General features: G+C 37.3%; 1 protein-coding gene across 3 annotated transcripts; it reads right to left on the reverse strand.

The window, feature by feature from the left end:
* Positions 1–440: 440 nt before the first annotated feature.
* Positions 441–22,007, reverse strand: LOC146590615 (desmoglein-4-like). 3 transcript variants are annotated; one of them, XM_085314292.1, is made up of 17 exons: positions 21,960–22,007; positions 15,197–15,232; positions 14,692–14,820; positions 13,898–14,053; positions 13,583–13,730; positions 12,450–12,613; positions 12,058–12,192; positions 11,350–11,535; positions 10,903–11,162; positions 9,990–10,132; positions 9,624–9,842; positions 8,447–8,677; positions 8,075–8,275; positions 6,032–6,180; positions 5,497–5,557; positions 2,947–3,155; positions 441–1,442 (listed from the first exon to the last, which is right to left on the reverse strand). In XM_085314292.1, exons 1-17 carry the CDS (start codon positions 22,005–22,007, stop codon positions 441–443), a joined length of 3,477 nt encoding a protein of 1,158 aa, XP_085170418.1. The 3 variants fall into 3 exon arrangements, with proteins under 3 accessions (XP_085170418.1, XP_085170417.1, XP_085170416.1); XM_085314291.1 differs by having other exon boundaries at positions 8,075–8,209; positions 8,267–8,677; XM_085314290.1 differs by having other exon boundaries at positions 8,075–8,677.
* Between the last annotated feature and the right edge of the window lie 4,265 nt (positions 22,008–26,272).

The following is a 26,272-nucleotide window of genomic DNA, read 5'->3' on the forward strand; positions in this document are numbered from 1 at the left end:
ACTTGTTTTACTGAGAACTTTTTACTGAGAAAACTATGAAAACGWATTGTATTTGTATGATTATTATTTATTGCTGGTGGTAGCAGACGTTACTTGAAGTACTATTTTGCAAAGCACATTTAATGGCATGTGAAGTAAAATGACGTTCTTGAAAGTGCTTACTAATGATGTGCTGACTAATTATTAATTGTGCCCTTTTCCTGTCTTGTCAGTAAGGAGCCATTAACCCGTTAACCCCGAACTTTCCCCTCCCTGACCAAGCTCTGCGTTTGACTTTGAAACTGGGTACCCTCACGAGAATCCTCCTCGGGTGCGAATCYCTGCAATTTTGCTGTCGGTGGCTAGGTGCGAGTGATAGCAATACCCTGGGTCGGCGGCGGGTGACAAGCGCCAGGGCGAGCCGTGGTTCGGGCCGGCGGGAGGGCCCGCGGGGGGCTGGCTCACTGGCTGGAGTACTGCACGGTGCTGTACTTGGTCACCCTCTGCCGCGAGGTGCCGGGGGAGGCCGTGCCCATGGGCTGGCTGAGGTGGCAGTCGGCGTTCAACATCGGGGCCGCGCCACTCATCCCGCCCATGCTGGCCCCGCCCACGATGGCTCCGCCCATGCCGGCCCCGCCCATGCCGGCCCCGCCCACACCGCTCATTGCAGCCCCGGACACTACTCTCTCCGTGACCACCACGTTGTGGGCGCTGGACAGCTCGGCGGGGATGTTGATCAAGCTGCCGCGCATCCCAGTGGCCGGTCTGATCACCCTTTCCGTCACCACCACGTTCGACCCGTCTACGAGGTCGGGAATGCTCAAGGAGGTCGGGAGCCGCGAGTTGGGCGCGATCACTCTTTCCGTGACGATGACGTTGGACCCCTCCGTGAGATCGGGGATATCTAGCATGCCACGCAAATCGGAGGCGGACGCCGGCCCGACAACCCTTTCGGTTACGACGACGTTCGATGCGCGCAGAGGGTCAACACTAAGGGAGGGCGGGCTGGATGTGTAGGTCTCAGTCACCATCACATTGCCATGGAGCAAAGGATCAGACATTGGCCTTGGGGGCTGCAAGGTAGACCCGGACGTATAGGTGTTTTCCGTAACAATTGTTGTAGTACCAGCTGGGGGAGGCATTGGTGCACCTCCGTTGACGATGATGGTGGTTCCAGGTGGTGGCAAATTTATATCGCTCTCAGGGTTGGGAAAGGTAGCACTACCAGATGGCCATGGCAGGTTAACTTCAGAAAAAGTTTCAATTTCTTTGCCCAGACAGATTTCTGCCAAGGTCTTAAATTTKGGTCCTAATGTATCCAAATACGTTTCATCTGTATCTTCTCCGATAAAACTGCAGCAACCCACAGAGCCAACAGGAGTACCTACTCCTTCATGATCGTATATTAAGAGACAATCATTTGCTGGACGACCTTCATCTTCATCTGCATACACAAATGCTTTCTGCAGTTTGGAAAAACAGGAAAAAAAAATAGAAGAGAATTACTTTTCTTCAGGTTTTTAATTCTATCCCTAGTGAGATTTCTCTAATCACAACTGGGCATAGCAGACTTGAAAAATAACATCACCTAGTAAGATTAAAAGAAATCAGCAACATCTTTGTGATCTTGAAGTAAGTCCTATTCAAATGTTATTGACCTTTTATTCTTACTTTTGCAAAGAGCTAGCAAATCAAATTTCATTTAAAATGAACTTTACAAAGACTTGAGTTTTTGTTTAACATTTAGGCAATAACTTTCCTAGAAATTTCCTACTTTTCTGCCTTCGGGATCTCCAAACAGAAATTTTGATAAAATTAAACCTTTTCTCAAATCCAGAAATTGCCATCAGAGCAGGCCCTRAAGGGAGAGTCTGAGGGCAGCATGAACATAGCTGGCCAAGACAGCCAAGGAATAATGCGGTACCTGGCTGTYGATAGCAGGCATAACTGTGGGGTAGAGTGGAAGGGAATGCGGGTATGCAAGCTTTGGGAAGCAATATCTGGACGTAGTGGTAGGAAGAGGAAGAGGAGTGAAGCTGGGAAGTGAGGGAAACAGCTGAGGGCCCAGGATGGAAAGGATGGGTCTGAGGGTTGGGCGCAGTGGGGAAGTTAGATGAGCCCAAGAGGCTCAGAGRGGAATCAGTTCTGAGCAGGATGGAGATCACTGATTTATGATAGGAGGATCTGGGGCAGGTGATTAATATATAGTGCTCCCAGGGAGATCCAAGTCTGGAAGAAATCTGTGTTCAGGACTGCTCTGTCCCCTCCACCACTGCATCTTTTTCAGACCTTGAAATACAGTAGTCCTTAAATATTAATTGATATTTTGATGATGTATGCAATTATAGTATTTATACCTTATGGTTCTTGCTAATCATGAAAATTTATCCMATTAATCCATTAATCATGCACATGCCACAGCATTCTTTTATCTTAGATGTAAAGGCTAGTTAATATTTTGACAGTTACAAAAATGAATATTTGTATCATTTGCAGTTTTCTTTTTTTTTTCTGGACAGACAGAGCAATGAGAAAACAGAAGAAAGGGAATGTATATTAACAATTCCTTGAAAGTTAAAGTTCCTTCATTAAGCAATCTCTAGACTRCTATTCTATTCAATTTGTGAATAATTTCAAGTAAGGAATATTCTCAATGTTATATCTATACACTAAAAAAAGTTGGCAAATATAATTTTGATGGTCACTTATTAAGCTGAAATAATTTAATAACTTGCTACCAATTTTGCTTATCAAATGTATTATGTCAACAGCTGAAAAGCAGTATTATTAATATCCTTTTTTTTTTCCTATTAGTACAGTCTGATTTTCTCTCAGACCAATTCTATGTCATTCAATTTCAATTTCATTTTCAATTTCAGTGTCGTTATTTTGAATTTCTGCCATGTAACCTGGAAAGGAGGATCTACTAGATGKCTCACAAATATAATACAAAAATGGGCTAGCTACCTCAGAGAAGTAGTTGTCTAGGAAGGCCATATTCACCCCTCCTTCTCGATACTCTTTTATCGTTCCTCCACATGATCCCTTTGCTTCTCCTGTTCCAGAGATTCCTCCAGCTGTTCCATAACCGGTACCAGTACCATAGCCAACTGCTGTAGTGTCTTCAACACCAGAAGTTACTACTCCTCCTCCTCCATACGTGTTTGTATATATTTCTGAAAATGGAGGGAAAAAATAAGTTATCCTTCCTATATTCTGTGATATTTATAAAGAGTATACTATTTTTTTTACAATTATTATGGTGGTCCTGTTACAGAATCATAAAATCACAGAATCAGTAAGGTTGGAAGGGACCTCTGGAGATCATCTAGTCCAACCTCCCTGCTCAGCAGAGTCACCTACAGCATGTTAGACAGGATTACATCCAGGAGGGCTTTGAAGATCTCCAGAGAGGGAGACTCCACCACCTCTCTGGGCAACCTAGTCCAGTGCTCCGCCACTCTCACAGTGAAGAAATTCCCCCTCACGTTCAGGCAGAACTTCCTGTGCTTCAATTTCTGCCCTTTGCCTCTTTTCCTGTCATATGGGACAACTGAAAAGAGTTTGTCCCCGTCCCCTTGACACCCTCCCTTCAGGTACTTGTACACATTGATCAGATCCCCCCTCAGTCTTCTCTTCCCCAGGCTGAAGAGGCCCAGCTCTCGCAGCCGTTCCTCACAGGGCAGATGCTCCAGCCCTCTGATCATCTTTGTAGCCCTACGCTGGACTCCCTCCAGTAGCTCCMKGTCTCTCTTGTMCTGGGGAKCCCAGAACTGGACAYAGTACTYRAGATGAGGCCTCCCCAGGGCTGAGTAGAGGGGCAGGATCACCTCCCTCGACCTGCTGGCAACAGTCTTCCTAATGCAGCCCAGGAGACCATTGGCCTTCTAGGCCACAAGGGCACATTGCTGGCTCATGGTCAACTTGTCATCCACCAGCACTSCCAGGTCCTTCTCTGCAGAGCTGCTTTGCAGCAGGTCAGCCCCATTAAGCTTCTGAAGGTATTTTAAACCAATTTTTATCACAGATTCACATACGTGCTGAACATTGAAATTGCAATAAAAATTGAGTATTCCTACAAATTTAAGACTTTGATTTTATGCATGAGGCTAGGCATGCATTTGCATATATGCTTTAGAAAATCAACAATTCACTTGTGTAATTGGCTGGAGAGTTTTCTCTCTCTGGTTATATGCTGTCATGGGATTTATATTAGAACATCAGATAATGGTTATGGATATTTGAGCAAATACAGAAATGTAAATTTATGATCACATTGGGGTTAAGAATGTTGCTTTAAACTCTCCAGGAAAAGAAAGAGCCTTGTAATCCTTTTCATATTTCCCAGCTGTTAAGAAGCCAGGGAACTTGGGGAACAGAGCTGATCATAATAACCGCCAGTGTCTATAATATAGAATGAAAATATCCTTTACAATAAACCATGAAATTATACTCACAGGATTTTATCTTCTCCAGATTTTTTCATATGTGATAATAATGAATGAGTGCTCTTAAATATCAACATGTAATGCAATAAACTAATTGCATACATTAGTCTTGAATATGATTGTATTAAGAACTGTAGGCCAGATTCTATCACTTTTTTTCTCATTTAACCTTGTTAGTCTCCGCTAATAGAATTTGAATCAGAGGCTCTTGCTTTAGCAGTAGAGATAAAAGTAGAAAAAAATTAAATCACAGATATCAGTCTTAAACTTTTCAGTTTGTCATGMCAGCATAACTTCCCTGACAACAAAGACTCTTAATTCAAATTTATGCCCCAAATATTTTGTTAGCTTTTGGTTTTATCTTAAGGATAGGAACATTTATKTCTATTCAAAAATCATCAGAGAATTTGTCTTGCAGTATGACATTTCTTCCTATCATAAGCTTAATGAAAGTGGATTCTGAGTCAACATCCTTACTTCCTGTTGTGGTGTAAAGAATGGGGAAAATAGAAACTGGCATTGTGGACATTTTTATGGCCATTGAATTCCTGGGAGGACCTTATATTAGGAGCATAAATATATTATGGTGTGTGCCAGCTCTCTGTCTAGGATGGTGCWGAACTGGGGAGAAATTACCTGGCTCCTTGCTCTCACTTGTACTAAGCAGAGCTTGGAAACTGGAATGAACTAAACCCTTCATCACTGASTTATGAAAGAAAAGTTGTGTTATTCTGGTGTTGAGATTGATTTCTGCTTAAACTGGTGTCTTGAAAAGAACCTTAATTTGCTAGGAGGAACAATGAAATAAAATTGCCTGAGATTAGAAAGTCTTGTTAAATRTTTCAAAATAAATGCAGTTTGCAGAGATGAATCTATCCATATTCAAGTTCAAACTTCAGAGGCTTTACTCATCCCAGGAAGTCCAACTGACCTCAGTTTGACTATCCACACAGGTGAGATCAGAAGGACTGGGTTCTAGCTTAGAAACTGAAGTACTCCATAAACCAGAAGACATAAAGTGCTGAAAGTKTTATTATAGTGAACAAAGAAAATCTTAGGATCTACTTACCAGAGGGTTCACCAAATTCACCTCCAGCAGCTGTTGTTGGGGCAAGAATGTGTGAGACATCCTGGAAAACAATATTTTGACTCCTTGAACATTGAACTTTGAAATTCCCGTATGAAGACCAAAACTGTTCAGGAATTACCACTAAACTGTTAACTATTGCTCTGGTCAGCTCTTGATGACCATCCCTGTAAGAAGACTCCACCCAAGTCTGTTTCACTGTCAAGGTAAAAGTGATCAGTGAAGATGGTTTGTGTTATCTTGTCCTATCTTACATTCAGAAAGCTTGCTAGTTACTGTGTCTCAGCTCAGGGAGCAGTAACAACAAACTGTTGGGCCAAACTGAGCACAGTAATGTAAGACACAAACTCCGTCTCCAAATATTAATTAAGAATCACCTTTCATACCTGTTTGACAAGGTTAGACAATCTCAGGATTATTTTAGAAATGGCACAGTGCTACAATTGCTTCTAGACAGGATGCAGGATGTATGAAAATGTAAATGAATGTGGGTTTTAGAAACATGGGATATACTGACCCTGTCTTCAGGTTGTGCACCTTCTATTCCCCATGGATGAATTGCCCCTTCTGTGCATTCAGGTACAGGTTCAAATCCAGTCCCAACTCCACCTGCAGCTCCAGGTCCACAGCCACAACAGTCGCTCATTGACATCAAAATTGGAATCACTTAAAGGAAAGAAACAGGAAACAGGGATTTAGGCCATCTCTTCTTCACAAGAATAGCTATTTTTCCCAGAGAGTAGGTACTCAAGAACTTTCAAAAATATGACTTGAAATGTTTCAAACCAAGCAGCCTACAAGTCTGGCTCTAAGAATCATTAGCTGCTTTTGAAAACGTATGTATATGGATAATTGGAATAATTTCTGCTTTTAGTTACAGCAAAGCAAAWGTGGGGTGAAGTAGGGCTGTTATTCCAAATTTATGCACGCACAGCTGGGAATAGACTTTGATCTATCTCTGCTGGATTAATTTAAGATACAGATATATGAAAATAAAACAAACAGAGTTAGTCTTGCTATATACAGCATTCAGTGATAATTGTCCTTGATACRTAAGCATACATTTTTTCTTTACTTACTGTAAAATGAAAAGAAATGCATGTTAATGATGGTAAACTTACAACAATCAATGGAAAGATTTCCATCTGGCTACAATGATTGTTGGCTTTTTTACATCATATATAGTTGACGAAAAAAACAAAAGCATCAAACCCCCAACAAACCCCTAAAATCCAAAGTTTTAACAAATGATTAAATAAAGTGAGTCAGGTTTCTCAGTGTGCTGTATTATGTTTAGTTCTTTCAAGAATTTTGTACTTGGATTTGCTGAATGCTTTAAGTGCTGCCATCAAAATCATTACTCATTTTAGGAATGAGCTGAGATGCTCATTCTGGCAGGCTTTATACCCTTAGCCTAGATGGCTAATTTAGTAACCTGGTATCACTACAGAGTGAGTATAGACAGACAACTGACCACAAGAGAGTATAAGTGCCAGAGTATCTGAAACTCATAGTGACCCGAAGAGAAAAGAGACTATAAAGTGTACAAAGTGTTTCCTCACTACAAAACTAAAAACATATTTACTCTAGAAGCTACTAATTGGGAGAAAAGATTTCCAAAGACCAAAAGGTGATCTGTCCTGTGACATTCACCAAAATGAGAAGAAGAAACAAAATAGCTTGAAAATTTGTAGCTTCAAAAAAAAACCTAACCCAGACCTAACYCAACCAAGCCAAAGCTCTGCATTGAGCAGATCTTGGTGGTTGGCTGGTTGCTCTTGTCATGAAAAACAACTGTGTCTGATTATGCTGGAAGTTTATATGCTGCTTACACCAGTGCTCAGCATAAAGTCTGATTTGACTCATTATTCTCCCTGAAACTCGCGTTTCTTGAGAAATAATGGGACATGAGAATGATCTGTTCTGATCCTGTCATCACAAGCCCTGCTTATTTTTAGTTGACAGAAGCTGCTGAAATATTTAAAATTTAAAAAGTTTTGKTTTTTAACCATTGAAATTTGTCATTGACTTCAAAGTAATCTTTCTTTTTTATTTATTTCTTTTTGTACCCAACTTGGAGCTGATAATTGGCCTTTTCTTTTAAGTAATGTAACTGAAGTACAGCACATTGCTATAAGCAGATTGTAAAGTCAATAGTGCCAACTCTTGCTCAGAATCTTCCAAGTCTTCTATTAAACTTTTGATCAAATCTGAATTATCACTAATTCTTATGAGAACTAGATAGCACTTTAGGGAAAAAAAACCCTCTTAGGAAGGAAATAATTGTTTCTGAAAGAAGAGTATGTAATATTATATATGCATATATATAAGTAAATACATATGTGTATGTATTTGTGTGTGTGTGTGCGTGTGTATGTATAAACTATATACTGTATATATATGTACATATTTTCTTTTAATTTAACAAGCATTTCTTACTTTGTGAAGTGCCCATGCGAATCCCAATTTAACAAACCAATAAGTCTACTTATTTTAAAAGAGCAAAAAATATATATGCATTAGAAATTTAATAAAATAATTTTCCTAATTTTATACTTACGAACAAATATTAATCCTCCAAGAAACATCAGGCCAATGGCAGCACCGCTAAGCGTGGTAGAAGATTGAAAGTCTCTGCCATAACCTCCTTGTCCTTCATAACCTTCACCACCGGCCCCAGTAACTTCATCATAACCTTCACTGTATCCACCATTGTAATTGTCCCCAGTTTCACTTCCATCACCCGTAACACCGTCACCTCCTTCATCTCCACTCTCACCGGTGGTGCCCTGTTGGTCTGTTCCTCCCCCTGTTTCACCTCCCTGGCTTCCTCCACCACCAGCAGCACCACCGCCACCAGCACCGCCACCAGCACCGCCACCAGCACTGCCACCAGCACCACCGCCACCRGCACTGCCACCACCACCAGCACCGCCGCCAGCACCACCGCCAGCACTGCCACCACCAGCACCACCAGCACGACCACCAATGACAATTATTTTTGTAGCTCCACTGGTGCAGTAATTGCGACTATCACACCGACAAACTTGCAGAGGAATTATRTGTGGTCGTGGACAACCTCGGCCTTGGTTATCTTTAATGTTGACATAGATCTCATACAAGACAAAGTCAATGTTCTGACCCACTAGTTCTGCAGATGAAGCTTTGGGAGAAAACAAGAAAGGATTATTTAGACTGAGGTGTTGACTTTAACACGGTACAAGTTTATAATTTTTGTGAATAATGTTCATAGTGTAGAATGAAGAGTAAATCTCAGTTACTAGAAGTAATTATAATCTTAGTCTATGCTACTTTTTTTTTTTTTTTTTTTTTTNTTTTTTTTTTTTTTTTTTGCAAAACCTGAGCCAAATCAGTTTAATCATCAGTTTTTAAACTGAGAAATATAAAGAGGCAAATGCATTTTTTTTTATACCTATGGCAACATCTCCAGATTTTTATTCCCACAATGGGGAAGATTAAAATTGCAAATAACACACATTTCCTTTTCTCTTACAGGGAGGTTACATGACAGCTATGTTAGATACGTTACATGACTGCACGTTTATGTTTTTCTTAAAAGGTTTTTCCATAGTTTTAAAATATTTAAAGTTACATATTTTCACCTGCTTAGGACAAGTGTAACATGCAAGAGAAATAATAAATTTGAGAGTTCACATGCTTAGAATTTTTTAGATATTATAAAAATAGATAATATAAAAATAGATAATATATAAAGAAAAAAAATCATATTGTTCCTTTTGAATTACCCCATTAGCTTTAGAACAAGGTTTATTACAGTTATACTCTACTAAAATAAAGTTTTGCTGCTCTATTTTTATCAGCATACAATTTAGTTCCTTTTAAAAGATGAGAGTTAGACAAAATACATCTAATGATGCTAATATGATTAATGTATAAGTACAAATCCAAAACAGTTCCATTTTATTCCTTGGATTCATATGAGTGTAATAACATGTTTAAGTGAGGTCATTATAGATCCTAGTAACTATTTTTGTTGTTGTTGTTATTAGAAAGTTATCCTAATTGATTATTTTGGATAAGAGTATATTGCCATGATTTACTCTGTTATAAAACATAGTTTAATTTACCATTTATTGATCTGATAATCCATGTAGTTTGAGGTTCACCATGTATGCTGAATGTAAAGGGAGGGCCATACTGATCACTATCCATGTCCTTTGCTGTGATAACCACTGATGGAGAATGCATGCATACTTTCCTTGTTTCTGTATTAACAGTTGGACAATTATCATTGACGTCTTGTATCAAAAGAACAACGGTACCAGTRGCAGTATGTCGAGGAAACCCTGTAAAAAGAAGGTACTTGTAATCAGGAAGGAGTATAGGTATTATAAACAATGCAGTTCAGGTAGGAAAATTAGAAAAGGKGGAAGAAATAGAGAAATCTGAACTAAGACAGTTCTGTTTCAGAAAAAGTTAATCTATTTTCTTACCTCTGGTAACAGCCCAGACCTCTGCTCTGTATTCCCCATTGACTACGTAGGATGATTCCCGATCAATAACTTTGTTCAGTGTGATTTCACCAGTATTTGGATTGATTTTGAACCAGGCAGCTGGATCACGTCCTATACTATATCTGTATTTAGTGAATTACAAATATTCAGAATTATTAATATGAAACAACTCAATCACTCAGTTATTTGCTTGGAATGAATTAGTCCAGTTAGCACTGACTTCATATGCTATAGCGTTCTACTACATACTTATTTTGTAAATATTATTTGTCACTTTGAAACTTTTCTTACTCTGCACTAAATCCTATTGCATTGTCCTTGTTCAAGCAAAATTCCATCAGACTGCAGAAGATGAACAGCAGAATGATAATTATGCACACCAGAATAATAATAAAGAATAAAGCAACTGTATAGAATTATACTTTGAAATATATCGTATTTCAATATGATATCATAGCCTAAAAGTAAAATATCACCTTACTCTTTAAATACTTACTAGAACCTTTGCTAATGTCAGTAGCTAAATCCACAGCTCCTCCTATAATATTCTAAAGTTGTAACAAAACCTTTCAAAATTTATGAAAAAGGTTAGAAATATTGTTCTGATTTACTTAAGCCTGTTATAAAAATGTCATTCCCTTTCTCAAGTGCATAAGCATAAGAAAAATATGGTCAGCCAGCTAAAATAATCATAGCATAAAAATGCACATAAGAGTATATTTTTCTATTGCTATTGTACTGGCAATTGTTCTGTAGCTTTTAAGGTGTCCTTCATAGCCTCGTTTTCTACTTCCTTGGCTGGAACAGAGAACTTCTTTTTCCCTTCTGAATGAAATCTTATTTAAAAGTATTATTAAATCTGGGGAGTTAAGCAGAGAAAATACGGCCTTACATGACATTAGATGCCATAGTCCCAGTTTCCTCATCAATGGCTGTGTATGTTCCAACCACATGACTCTGTCTTGTACTTTCTGATATAGAAAAACTGATCGGAGATTGAGGAAATCTTGGTGGTTCAATTACATTTTTTACTTCTACTATGAGAGGTGTTCCAATAACTTGATACTGAGGTGCAACAGAGTGGTGGAAGGCAGCTCGGTTTCTGACACCAATACTCAATGTGTGGCTTTGGATGTGTTCGTAATTCAGTTCCTAAAAGATTAAACACAGAAAAAATAGAAAATAAATACAATTTCCTGGACTTCAATTTTATTAAATATACTATTTTAAATGGTTGAGTCACAGTACTTTTGTTGATAGTTTCAAAATTATTTTTTTAATGATTTACATTATTTTAAGATGAGTATTTAAACAGTTAAATCACAATATTTATCCATACCTTAATTACTCTAAGGATTCCTTGATTTGTAGCTGGATCTGTAACAATTTCAAAGCAGTTATCTTCATTACCAGATATAAAGAAAAACTCTGCTAACCAGTTATCTGTAAACTCTTCATCAGCATCCAGAGCTTGTATTCGTAGCAATTCTGAGCTAAGTGCATTTTCTGAAATACTTGCTGAAAACTGGAATGRCAGAAAAATATCTATTAACAAACACTAAAATATGCAATCTCAGGAAAACACAGCTAACTGTAGGGACTCTCTTGAATGACATTCTGTCCACAGTCAATACAAATTTGAGAATAATTGTACATTCTGTGTAAACTGTGATTCTGGTTGCAGATGTGAAGAGCTGGGTTGCCTCATATGTTTGTAGRCACAGTTTAAGGGATTTGTATTTGTGCTTTTTGTAAGAAAAAAATGAATAAAGGTGGTTTAATCTTCAACAGGGAACATTACACAGGTCTGGACATGTAAGGGACAGGATGAGTTCTCTGAATACAAAAATAATCTAAGTGTTTGTTATGGGAATTGGTGTGCAAACTATAGAAAGRATTTGGGCACACTTCAAGGAAACTATCCCTTTAATTCAGCAGAGCATTCAAATGAGAAAATACTCAATGGGTTGGTTAGGGCTTTGTTATCTATTGGATTTTTGAATAGGGTTTTAAAACAGTGTTGTTGATTTTGATATTAAAAACTTACAGAGCTTTGAGCAAGAGTTGGGAAGTTGTCATTGACATCAATAACTTTAACATTACAGCTACAAATAGATGAAATTCCGTCTGCTGCTCCATCCCGGTCTGATGCCTTCACAACAAGAGTGTAGCTACTATGTTGCTAACACAGAAAGAAAAATCAGGGTGTTACAATGATCTCTACATTTTAGACATTGTAAATAGTTGCATCTTGCTATTATTTCCCAGTTCATTCACTTCCCTGAGACATTTTATTGTAACAAAGCCACTTCCTTAAAATTAAATAAATAAATAAATAAATAAATAATACCCTGTTCTTTCTATTTCATTTTTGACATTCTCAAAACACACCTGCCATGAAAACATCATGTTATTTAATTTTGGAAAAGGAAATTTTACCTCTCTGTCAAGATAATTTGCTAGATGAAGTTCTCCAGTATATTTATTCATAATGAACATTGGTGGACCTGAAGGTTCCTGACTCTCTATCTTGAAGGCAATTTTAGAATTCAAGTGATTAGGTTCATCTGCATCTGTTGCAATTATTTTCATCACCAGTGTGTCTAAAAATAATAATAATGAAAAAAAAAATCAGAAAGTATGTTTTGTTCCTGTAAAAGACTCTTCAAGACAATGATAAGCTCCTGATGAATCAAAATGACATCCACAAAGAAAAAGAGTTTTTTATTTGTAATGCTGGTTATGACTGAATTTTAATGACTTCAAAATGCACTGCAAGTTAAGGTCGGGTGTAGTAATGCAGGTTTTTACTGAACCTCTAAGTCACAATAGAGGCTGTGTGAATACATTAAGTTCTGAGCTTGTAGATACTCAGATGGAAAACCTTTGCAATATTAGATGGGGATTTCTAGAAAGTAGGGCTGTAAGGGGACCACCTGATTTYGTGTGTGTGCATGGCAGGATGAGTTTGTAGCGGTATGTTAGTGTGGTTCTTTGCCTTTCTATTCAGGACATGAACTCTCCTCTACCATTCCCTTACTGACCTCAGTGCTACTTACATGCCTCATGCTGATCGCAGTGCTTTTGGTGGTAAGAACCATTTTAGTGGTTTAAATAAGGATTTATTTAGTAATGTTCTACTGTAATCACAGTATTCAGGCTACAAATACAAATATTTGAATCAGAAAAATGGGAAAAATCATATTTTATATATCATCACAGGAGATAAGCTTTTTTTTTTCTTTCTAATGAGAAGACAAGAACCAATTTATTTTAAGTTTTCACATCTAAAATAATATGAATGATGATGAGGTTAGGAACTGGAGTATTAAGTGTTCATGTGTGGGAGAAATGAGGAAAGAATGCATCACTGCCTAATTTTAGGCAACAAGCTTGGATCTATGCTCCAGTGGCATTCTGAGAAACATCTCTCCCCTCCTTCTGCAGTAGTTCTGGGAAACATATATTATTGCCTAAGAGAAAGTAGAATGAACATCCCAGCTTTATATTAACTCTATTCTAGCAGCCCCCTGACTATACTATTCTGTAATAGGCAGAACATAGTTACTTACTGTCCATACTGCATTCTTCAATAGATCCTGTAAATACAGATTGTGCAAATACAGGAGGATTATCATTTATATCCAGAACTCTGACTCGAAGTTCAAGAGGTGGTTCCAAATCTACACCCGTCACCGAGTGCTTGGCAAAGCAACGTATCTAGATAAAAAGATTTACTCATTTTAAAAACAAAAAAAAATGAAGGCGAGGAAGCAACAATTTTAAACAAAAGAATTAGAGCACTTGTCTAACTCTGTTCCCCCGCCCTGCTCTGCCTCTTGAAGCCACCATTATAAAGGGGGGGAGGGGGAAACAATAATACTTACAACAAATACTGGGGTTATTTCCCTATCCACTATCGATGTTATATTAATTTCTCCTGTTCTTGGGTTAACAACAAATATTCCATAGGGGGCACGATCAATTCCGACTCCAGAGATGCTGTATGTGATTGGATTGTTTTCTTCACAATCTGATCGTATCTAAAATAATAGACAATAATAGTTTATGTCAGCTCACTTAAAACATCTACAAGATTTTTTTTCCTTTTCCCCCCTGATGTTATTGCCCTCAAAGAATTCTATATCATTTTCTGTTTCTCTCCCAAACACATATCACAAGGTTGGCAGAACCAATTGAAGGCTGCATCACAAACCAGTCAATCTACTGCTACATCTCCTCTGGATATTTCTTTTAAGTCTTCCAGCAGTGACATGGGGATGTTATGGGAGAGAAACTTCCAAGAATCTTACACTGTGACTGGACCCCCAAAGGGATACAGCTGTGGGGAAAGGATAGGAGGATATGCTATGTACTCCATCGTCTCACAGGAGTCGAGCACCACCATGGAGCTTGTGCTCAGGGGTTTCTCAGAGTGAAAGAGAATACTGAAATGCAAAGAAGTGATATGCACATAAACAGAATATGTGTTGGAGCTTTCCAGAAGGTGGACATAGCTGAAAAATCTAGGAAGCATTTGGTCACTCCTCAGCAGCCACTGAGGACCCTGTTTTGACTACTCTAAGAAAATACACTCTCAAATCTCTCTGATTTTATCAGCCTGTCTTTACAAAACGCTTTCTTATCAGTGAATAACACTTCTACTTTGCATTCTACCTACTTTGGCAATTGGATTCCTCTTAGAATTATCTTCTCCTTCTCTACAAGCTGCAGCAAATTTGATCCATTCACGTTTTTGTCTCTTGAAGGTTTTCCATCTTGCTGCTCCATTTTCATCCCATTCTTTTACCTTTGACATAGAGTTCTAGCGTCAATATGATCAGCAACTTAAATACATTTTAAATTTATGCCAACATTTAGATTTTCCAACATTAAGAAGTAGAAAACAGTTTTTTATAGGCTAGATTTTTTACATGAGTTTCAATCTCAAGCCTGAGACTGTACATATACTCTTTTATATTACTCCTGAGTATCAGATATTTGTTGAGTTTCTGGAGAACTTCTCTTGAGAGAATGAGTAGTTTATTACCCGCAAATGTTTAATATTTAAATATATTTTCAATCATCAAGTTAAAAAATGTCTTAGTTTAGTATTTTCCATTTCATTTTTATATGGTTACATTTCATTTTATCAGAAAATCAGTTTCTAAGGAATTTTCTATTACCTCCACATGAAATCCTGTGCTGAAATCCAAGAGTACCTGCAAGAACAATAAAAGATTGACATATAAAAATGCAAGGCAAAATGCAGTAAGCAAAATCGAGATCCTGTACATTGCTATATTGCAGGACTGGAGCAGTATTTTTTCTCAAGTTCATTGCAACAACCTAACTAGACTGTAGTTGCAGGATTTCCATTATTAAATGTTGTGCCATCTTTTTCCCCTATGTTCACCACTGTTTAATTCCTTGAAAGTTAATTCCTTCGAAAATTAATTCTGCCTGTCAAGGCACCTTGAGTTTGAGCGAACGTGCAAATTTCATACTGTATATCTACACAAAAGCTACCTTTCACACAGATTTGTAGGTTGCAGTGTCTTAGTTGAATCAACTGAAGAGAGAAGTGATTGCAAGTTTTGTTAAAAAAAAAAGTATGTCTAGAAAATTAAACAAGAAATATTGTCTTATTTTCTGAAGGGCTATTTAGAAAGTAGATCGGGAGTATTTCAAAACACTTCAATATATGATCTAAGCAAACAAAATAGAAACATTCTCCTGTAACTTCTCACGGAGGTTAGAGAGATTAAATGCGGGATGGAAAGCCAATTGCAGTCACTAGACGTATTTTCTTGGAGTTCAGTGGGCTCTGTTTCAAAGTCTAGCTGTGCAAGCAAAGACTTAAGTAAATAGATGTTGCAGGATCAGATGCAATGTGTAATTACTTTAAGATTAAAATCATAAAGTTTCTTTGTTTTTTCCTAAATCATATGTGAAAATGAAGTCACTTGGTGAATAACTTTATAGCATCACTTTTGGGTTTATGACCTACCTTTACCCACTTCATACAATAAAGGTTGACAAGTGTGAGATTTACAGGACTTAATGTTTGCTTCACTGATCACTGAAAGGAACAAAATATCTAGGCGACCCAGAAAGCATTGCAGAAGTTCTCCTTTCCCACCAATGGTGGCTAACAGCTGTAGTTACGAGTTTTCCATAACTCTATCATTTCCTAGTGCTCTTTAGTGGCTCACTTTTTTGTCTGACAAGTTTTCTATGATGAATTTTATGTCAGATGTTACATGGATAAATTCTTTGACAATATTTTTTTCTGTGATAAATTTTCTCAGGGGACTTTCCCCACTTCATATTTATTACATAGTTGTTATATCAAGGCTGGAAGATGAACATAGATCTTCTTCCACTTCAAGTTAAAACAATCTCTTTCCATATAATGGATCAATGAGCAGCTCATTCTCTCTTCCCACCTCTCCTCCATTTACTTACGTGCCATAAGATGTCCACTGTCTGACATTTAAAAAAACATTTCTCTGATGATCTGTTCTTCCCAACAAAATCATTGTGATCTCGGTTAGTAAAGGCTGCTTTAATTAACTAATGAATGAGGGAGTTTAGACTATGAATGTAGTATCTTGAGTGTATGTAATATCTTAAAAGGTATGGGACTATTCATATAATAACTTTTTTTCCCTGTTTCTTTGAGTACATTGTTGACATAAATCATTTAGAAAAGTATTCCTCAGGTAAATCATTACAAATTCACATCAGGTTTTGGACAGAAAACAGATGTGTTCAGATTAGGCTAAGAGCATCTTTATAGCTTTTAATCCAAGTGCATTTGTTGGTGACTATGTAAATCTTCAGCTGCAGAATGGGGTTGCAGCTCATGTGTGGTTGTGACTCATCTCTACAATATCAGACTCCATTTCAACTGGGGAATTGTTTCACCTCGGTCGGACCTCAAGTCTCTCCTTTTATGATCCATCTTGGAGACTGGGGAAACATAGGAGAGTAGAATGCACAGATTACTCTCCTGCAAGGGAGGCTGAGTGATGAAGCCGACCAGATATTGCATTGATTCAGCATCTCTTATCAGCTGTTCCCACAAGCAGAGCAGAGCCTCCTAGGGCAAGTACAGTGAAATTCTCTCCACCCTTAGCCTTATGTCCTTTCTGGCATGCAAGCAATTGTGTTGGCCYAGAAAAGTATGGTATACGCCCCTCCATGCAATGTTAGTGACGCTTACCTACTATCTGCATCTTATGGCCTATTCTAATATTTAACAGTGAAACTAATAGCTCTCTTCCAGCCATGCCACTCTCGCAGTTAACATGCATAACTGAAATACTGTGTGGAGGAAATAGTAGTATTCCTGTGAAATAAGAATTATACCTGTAAAGAATTTTTGAATTCTGTTCTTTAAGACAGGAATATTCATAAAAAAAATGATTTCAATATTTACTGATGACCAATGGGGAACTCTGCTTTCAAATAATGAAGGATATTCATATTACATTGACACCACTAATGGGAATGTTAGGAATCTGTTTATCAGTATTACTGAGAATCCTAAATTAAGGCCTAGTATTTCCACACTTGTCCCCTACTAGCTAATGAAAAATGCTACTACTACATGTTGTTGATGGAAGATCGTTAAGGAAATTTTGATGGTTTTGAAATCTGTGAGCTCAGTACTATTTTTCATATACTCAAGAGTGTTGATCTGATGAATTTGATAATTGCATTCAGTAGGGCTATCTCAGTTATTGCTATATTACAGAAAATAGGACAGACAAATGCCAGAAGAGGCCATCTAGTTCACCAGCTAAACCCAAACAATTACGGAGAGACATCTGTCTAACATGGCCAGGAACAGGGTTTCCTCTACTATCCCAACTAATGTTTTCCAGCTCTCCTCAGGTATCAGAAGATAAAAACAAAAAGTCCTCCCCTCTCCTTCCAGCTGTCAATTACAAAAATCTCACTAGCTTGTAAACCCTGTGTTTCTAGTGCTATTTCCAGTGGAGAAGAACATTTTACCATCTATCTCCTAGCAGCTAATTCTGGTACATTTGAAGATATTGTATAAATTTCCCTTCTAAACTAGTGTCTGACCATTTACATGTAGTATTCTCTGTAAAGTCAGSGATTAAACATCATTAAAACAATAGGAACTGGAAGTGTTGGCTGAGTCCTGGGGTAGGCAGGCTGATTAGAATGACATGAAGATTTGCTGTCCTGCTAGTCTCTAAGAGACCCTAAAAAAAATGAAAACTCTGCAGAGAAGCTAGAATCTAGTTGCACATGCTCTTTCTGGTGGGGATTGGGAGAAGTGCAGACAGAAAATGTTTGTTATGACCATCATTCTTACGGTAGTCTGTCTGAAAATTTACCTTTTGTTGYAATGATACAGAGTCCGAACCCTTTGCCTTACATGAGCTCTTGACGTCACACTGGAGTTACTCTGGATTTGTTCTGATGTAACTGGGAACAGAATTAGGCCCATAGGACGTGCATAGTTCTTTGCATCTTCAAAGTAATTTGCAAACAAGAATTAACTAATCATTAATTGACTGCCAAGCAACATTATATGCAATTATGGAATCCTCCCTCCTACACCTACTCGTATCTAAATGACTGAACACACCTTTAACATCTTCCCAGCATTATTCATATTGCATCTGATTCTTTCTCTTTGAAGTCAACAGCAGTATTGTTGTTGACCTGGATGGGAGGAAGACTGAGAACTCTCATATATTATATTAGTCATCATGGTAGCTCTGGTTGTGTCAGCATTTTGGGACCTTTAGGTCTTACTCAGCCAAAACGCTGACTAGTAAAGGGTTGAAATAATGTACCCTTCCCTTTATGCATTCTACCTCATCAAAAAAATGATAAAATAAGTATTTGTGAAATAAGGAGAAGCAGAGCTGAAGCATAAGACACAACTTCATATTTTAAAAAGGAGTTATTTGGTAACCTTTAAATTGAAACAAGAATACATTTTTACTTGTGCTTTCCATTTTTTGCATTCCATTAGTGAATGTGTTTCTTCTAGTTTTAAGAGAAAATTATGCAGGATAATTTTTCTGGCTTTATTTGCTAACTCTGTAAAAGTCAGGAATTTCTGACCTCTTATATTAGCAACAGGAGTCAATATTTTGTATTATATCCGGGATGAAGAACCTACTGCTATTTCCACAGAAGTGAATGAAAGATATGATGCTCATGTTAGTCAGAAGAATAAATTCCAAAGCTTTCTTTTAAAGTATGTTTATTGAAAGAGCTAACCATTTTGGGAAAAGCTTTCACTAAGATTGTTTCTGCTTGCAGAGCTAAATAACATAGGACATGTCATATGGGAATAATGAATTTCAATACATGAACAAAGTTTAACTATTTGAAAAATGATCAGAGAAATAATTTCAATACAGAGAGTAAATCATTGTTGTCGAAATTGGAATTTTTCAAGTTAGTCATGCTAAAGTCTCCTAAATAAATCTCCTAAATAATAATTAAAAAATCTAATAGGGCTAAAATGCTCTAGCTGCAAATATACATTTGCTTAGACCATTTTTTTTTATTTAGGAATATAACTACAGATGTAAGTACTTAATTTTGAGAGATAATTCTTGGATGATGAATTACTTTGGTTTCTGTTCCTACAATTAAACTCTTCCTTTGCAGAAGAGCCTGAAGTTTCCTGGCTACATTCTGGCAGATATTTCATAGGCATACACAAGGAGAGGATTTGGATTCTTAATATTTTTATGTCTGACCAAATTATGAGTAGGAGGTGTAACCATAGCCTAGCAACCGGAAGAAAAAAGAAGCATAGATAACACATGGGAAAAAAGTAACCAGACAAAAGCATATAAGAGATGTGGTGAATTTAAAATTATTAACTGTCAAATGATAGCTGGCAGGAGAAGAGTCATACMTGATCAAACAGGTTATTTCTATAAAATGTGTCTGTGCAAGTACCACAAACAGAACTCTCTTACTCATGAGATTAACACCTTTGAAGTCGTGTGAGTGAGGATTGCAGAATCAGTCCCACCAATGGTGAAATACATATAGAAAATTAATAGTTTCAGAGCACAATCTCTGGTAGGTTAAGACTTCATTTTTGGAAAGTGCACTAAAATATCTATAATTCCATGGCAATTTTATTTCTTACAGCTCATTAGCAATATACTAGCCAGATGCACCAGGCAGATGATTTTCATTCAGGAATAATTAAGTCCAAAATCAAGAATATTCCTTAGATTACAATAAAATTGTATTCATGATTCATAATGTATTTAATCCTGTGTTTTGTTCAGCACATTTTTATAAAGCACTAAAAGATGCTGTGGGACTGTACAAACCATCATGAACACTGTTATGTAGAAAAACACGTTAGAAGAACAACACTCGATTCCTCTAGCTAGTAAAAGTTTTTAAAAAGATGATACTCATCAAAATATAATTGAAGTTTTCAATCTCTCTCTTTTTCCTGACCAAACATGCATTCTGAATCACTCACAATTGTAACAATAATAAACTGAAAGAACGAGAATTGTTCCAGTGTTGACACTAGAAGATTAAGCAGTAAAATTTCTCCTGAGTGAACAGATTTTAAATACAATACAACCAGCTTTGTTCTGACTTTCAAAAGACCAGGAGTATGCATCACTGGGTAACTAAATAAAACTAGTAGTCACTAATGTTATATAAAAATCCAGAACTGTTAGGGTGACGCACAACATGCCAATCTCAGCAGAGACCAGTGCGCTGCATTAAACAAGCAGAGACTCATCTGAACCATACCTTACTTTGGCCAAGTTCTACCATTATTTGTCTGGCAGCTGCCCTATGTTGATTAGTTCTACTTTACTGACTGCAAAATTGTGACCTAAATTCATACATTATCATTTCAAAATAAATCTCAGCATTTTATAATCTCTAACAAGAAACCCTCTTTCCTTGACTACAAACATTGCTAGCGATGTCTGCAACATGAAGTTAACAAACACTGACACTTACTAATATGCTGTGTAAACCAAAAGCCATTAAAGAAATAACTATAATATAAATTCTATTCTTTCCAATCTTCATGGCCTTAAACYTCTACATAATTTAAGAGGAGCAGCACAGATGAGTAAAAATCCACACATGAAACAGAATGCAGTAGTAAAAGGGCCTCCCTAGTTCTTTTAAGTCTTTTCTGGTAATTCCTCAGCCTCGATGAACACATTGCATAACTATTCTGTTTGACCATAGGCAACTTCCCTTTCAGAGTAAACAAACTCAAAGAACAACACTTTCATTTCAACATTTGAAGTATTTACTTCCTTAATACATGGCAGCTCAGACACTAATACACAACGAGATAAGAATTCTTTATAATGGGAAGTAATAGGCCAAGTCCTGATTTTTACTCAGCTAAAATCTTCACTAAATTTCAGGTTTTACTCTTGCATAAAGTCTGATCAAAAAGACTTGGTCAACCCYGAGGCACTTTTACTAAATGCATTTTAGAAAATGATATTTCCTCTTCATCTTCCTTATATTGAGTAAAAGAATAAAAAGATAGTACCAAGTTATATGCAGTCAAGTTATTAGGATTTTTATAAATGTTAGCATTATTATCAACAAAATAGCTCTTTATGTAGTATATATAGACAAGATTTGTCTTAAAATTCATGCATTAAACATAGAAAGCCATATATTGAACATCAAATGATTTCAGAAAATGACAATTGAAAGAAACAATTTTCAGCATTCAATTCGAAACAAAATTCTTTGTGTAGAATCTTTAGAAACACAGTTTAAAATAAACACAATTTTATTTCTTATGCATATTTTCATGGGATTTTTTTTTTCGGGAGGGTGGATTGCACTGTGAAATATAGTGGTCTGCTGAGAAGGGTTCAGCGGACATAAGCTCAGAGTTTACAAATATCGCATTAAAATTGGACTTACCAATAAAAGGAACAGAAAAGCAGTTGTTCGGTGAGGGAGCCAGTCCATTGCATCTGATTTCTTAGATACAAGTCCAAGTGAGTTACGGTTACAAGTCTGTTCCGTTTCCCTCCCCCCCCCCCACCTCTGGTTCCTCTTTAAAAAGACACTCGGTAGATGTCCTTGTACTCAGCTTTTCGAGGTGGCTCTGTCTCCCTCTGCGAGAAGCACTGAAGATGCTGTATAACAGAGTGTCTTTCCCCACCCAAAAAACCTGGGCTGGTCTCACCCCAAGCGCTTGACAACATCATTATTGCTTGCAGGGAAAAGCTGAGACACACCTTAATTCTTATTGCACTGAAACCCTTGGCTGGGTACGACGGAGCACATTTCCAAAACAGAAGGCAAGCTCTGCTGAGAAGATACCGAGCGAATTATAAATTACTCACGACATGAGGAATCATTACGATGGTAACTTATCATTGCTTTGAGTTCAGCTACCAGTTTTCTCCTCACACCAAGTATAATAGAAGAGCTTAATGAATACTATTGCAAAGAATACGGGCTTTGAGAAACTATTAGTTTGAATGAACATGTATGTCTATTTGTTTACTTTCAGGCTAGAAGTCAGGTCTACGTACAGTGTTCACAGAAGTATCGTACCCAGAGCAGAATATGTTGTCATTGAAAGCTAACATATTAACTCAGGAGAAAAGGAGTATTTTATGCACTAGGCCGCAAGAATATCAGAAGCAGAGGAAGGAGACTTTTTACTCTCATCAGACACGAAGCCTGCTGGTGCCATACCTTTTCCTTCCTACGCGCTGTGCTCTCGCCGACCCGGCGAAGGGGGAGCTGCGAGCAGCAGAAACCCTGCCGAGCCGCTCAAAACCACAAGAAGCGGCGCGAAGGGAGGGAGCGCCGGACGGCTCCCTTTGGGCCTAATTTTGGACGGCATGACCACAACCACGGGAGGGACAAAGCGTGTTGGCCGCTGTGCTCAGCAGTGGCCCCTCGGTCCTGCAGCAGAGCCCTTACACCCTCCTGGCATCCTTGGGATGTGTGAGAGACCCCACATCGGGCGAGGAGAGGACAGAGAAGGCCCCTGCTGCGGATTTCTATCTCATTTTGCAGATTTTTTTTTGTATTTTTTAAAAATATTTCAYAACATGCTGATATTATCATTATTGCAGTAAAATTTAAAATAATCCATATTGCTAATGCAATAGTCAGAGGTTGAAGTGCACCAATATTCTGGTATTTCAGAGTTAGATCTGTACTTTCTGTGCAGGGGAAATACAYATAATGGCAAATAAGTCTCCAAAAATCAGTAATTTTCGGACTCTTTTCTACTGACCTTTGGAAGGGTCAGTAGGCAATTTTTGGAGTATCCTTGAAAGAAGACTGATAAGAATGATTTTATTTATATTATCCAGAAATTATTGTATGTGAAAGCTATATATGTATGTATTCTTTTGCAGACCAAAGTATTTTATTTGTATCAGTTATTTTTATTACAGCAGAACAGAGATTAATTTGATCTGCAAAAGATGAAAAAAAATTCAAACAATAATGATAGTCCAAGGAAAAATGTAAAMAAAAATCCCAGACTTTGTACTATGTCTGTGATATATGGCATTATGAAGAAGGACGAAGAGGAATGATATTCGACATGAAAACTTATCACATGCAATTTGAAATGGGATTTCAAAACAAAATTTCAGACTTTCCAAAATATAATTTGCACATCAATATTTTAAAAGGTTTTTTTAGTCTAAGCAAAAATAACCAAAAAGATTGCAGTAGTTTGATCTAGTTTGAAGAACAAATTTTAAAACATTGACCTTTGGGGACACRATGGTTAATTTGGCAGAATTAGTAGCATCCACTTAGCTATCATTTTGTACTCTTGGAATTTTTCATTTCTTTCCATCTTACATGAAGATTTTTATTTTTTTTAATTGTAATCCTTTTAGTATTTTACAGGATGGCAGAGGAAAGAGCTTTGGATAATTGTGTAACCTGAGCTGTGTAATTTGAAATGTAATTGATATATGATGCAGTAAACTAAAAATTCACTTTTTCTTTTATGGAAATATTTTCAAACCTATTTCGATGTCTAAAAATACATTCAGTCACTTACTGATATTGYAAAGCCAATTAAAAGTCCAGTCCCTATTCATTCATTTGAGGGAGGTAATTAGTCTGTCCAAATGAAAATCCCCAATAAAAGGATCCTTTGGCCATTTTATTGGTCTCAGTACTTTTAAAAAACTGTTCCTGAGGCAGTTTTGAAAATCATCCTTAAGCTCCTTAAATTGCTAAGATTGCATCATTAGCACCAAGCCTGCAACAGAATTCAAACCTGCTTCACCYGTATTTCGTAAGGATATGATTTGATGTTGCCTACACTTACGTATGTGCACCTGTAGCAGGAAGAGGTTTGGTCCTGCCCCCCTCTCTTGGCACAGTCCCCGTTGCACCTGGCTTGAAGCCACCTGCCTCGGCTATGGGGCCASTTCGAGAGGGCACCTGCCCCACGCCAGTGCCAACTCATGGTCCCCGGGTAGTCAGCTGCTGTCCGCACGTGTTTAGCACATCTCCTTTGCCTTTCTGAATTTGAAAATAAACAAATCTGTGCTCAGAATGGCTGCTCTACCTCCTGTCCATAAAAATAATGTCCAGACTCAGATATTTTATTACTTAAAGATATCGGGGAGGCRTTGTTTTTTAACATTTTCCATAATGAACAATATGCAAGAGCAAAACAGAGCTTCACAAGACCTAGTAAAAAAACCCAAGAAATAATATCTAATGACATAATTAAATAATAACAAATATATTTAACATAGCAGAGAGTATTTTTTTTTTATTCTGAGAAAATTTCAGTATTCTGAAACTTTTTTGACCTTCTGAGAAACAAATAATAATGTACTGGGGCTACCCTACTCTGTGAACTGGCCAGGTCTCACTAACACAAAAGCTGAATTTTTCTCTCAAAATCTGAGTTCAAAGAGAGGGAGATACTCAAAAAAAAAAAAAAAAAGTGATATAAGATATATACAATTGCAGTAATAATAGTAATAATAAGGTAATAACAAGWTACTACTCTTAGTCTATGCTTTCATTTTCAGCAACAATTTTCTTAGTTTTTAGGTGGCTAAGTACAACTGTTTGTGTCTTATATGGATGGCAAAATGTGATAAAAAATTTCTCTTGATAAAAATTCTGGCACCACTATGTGATGCTCAATTGCATCTCTAAAATAATGCTCTTCATTGAACAAAACCAATCAAATAAAGCTGTCATTTGTAAAATGCCTGAAGGTGAAATCAATATCTGAGTTATCCATAAGCCTGTTCTCCCTACAGAAGGGCTGAAGAATCAATATTCTCCTACAGTGAGACATGACTATAAAAGAAAAGACTATATGATGGGCTTTTTTGCTTGTTTGCRTTGCAGGATTCAGATGAAGCAGGAAATAATCACTGATGATGAAGAGAGAACTGAACTGCACATGAGCAATTGCTGCTGGCATGACACCAGTGCCATAATCTACCCCGATTTGGGWGCTGGTGAGCACAGAGAAGCCTCGCTCACAGAGAGGTTATTACCAAGTCCAGGGGCTCCTTCCCTTCAGGCAGACTCTTGAGGTTACCAAGTGGCTAATGCTCTCAGAGAAACGGGGGTTTGGACTGAATATAGTAACCTAGCTAGTGAATTTCCAATGTTTTCTTTTTATAGAACATTTAATTAAGATGAATATTTTTGCAAAAATCACAAAATGTTTATTTCTTACCTCGTTTATCACCAGATATGGTCAGACACTTATGAGTCTCACTCAGATACATGTTGTAGGTGTTTTCACACATGGCTAACACTAATGTTTCTGTATCTTTGGTCCAAAASCTTACAACCTTAACTCAAGAGTTCTATTATAAGGAGAAAACCTATGAAAGTAGCTAAATGAATCTTTAAAAGGAAGTGTGGCTAAGTCTGGGATGACAAACCCTGAACAGACTTAGTCATAAATCCATGATGATGACATTGGACTGTTACAGAGCAGACTGATGTAGGTGCCTTAGCTGAATTTTTAATGTAAAACGTTTGGGTTTCTTTAAGTGCAACTGTCACTTGTAATTTATCCCATTTAATTCCTCAGTTTCATAATATTGATCACATCTTGTAAAAATTTTTCTCTTTTATTACTATTTTTAAATTTAACTCTTGAATTTGAGGGGGTGTTTTACTTTTTTTAAATTTTGCTTTGTTTCAGTACAGTTTCTTTGGAGAGTTTCATTCTGTGGTTTTGAGGTATCTTTTTTGATTTAGAA

The sequence above is a fragment of the Rhea americana genome, unplaced genomic scaffold, assembly GCF_003343005.1.
Source record: "Rhea americana isolate MKP2758 unplaced genomic scaffold, rheAme1 scaffold_40, whole genome shotgun sequence".
Lineage (NCBI taxonomy): Eukaryota > Metazoa > Chordata > Aves > Rheiformes > Rheidae > Rhea > Rhea americana.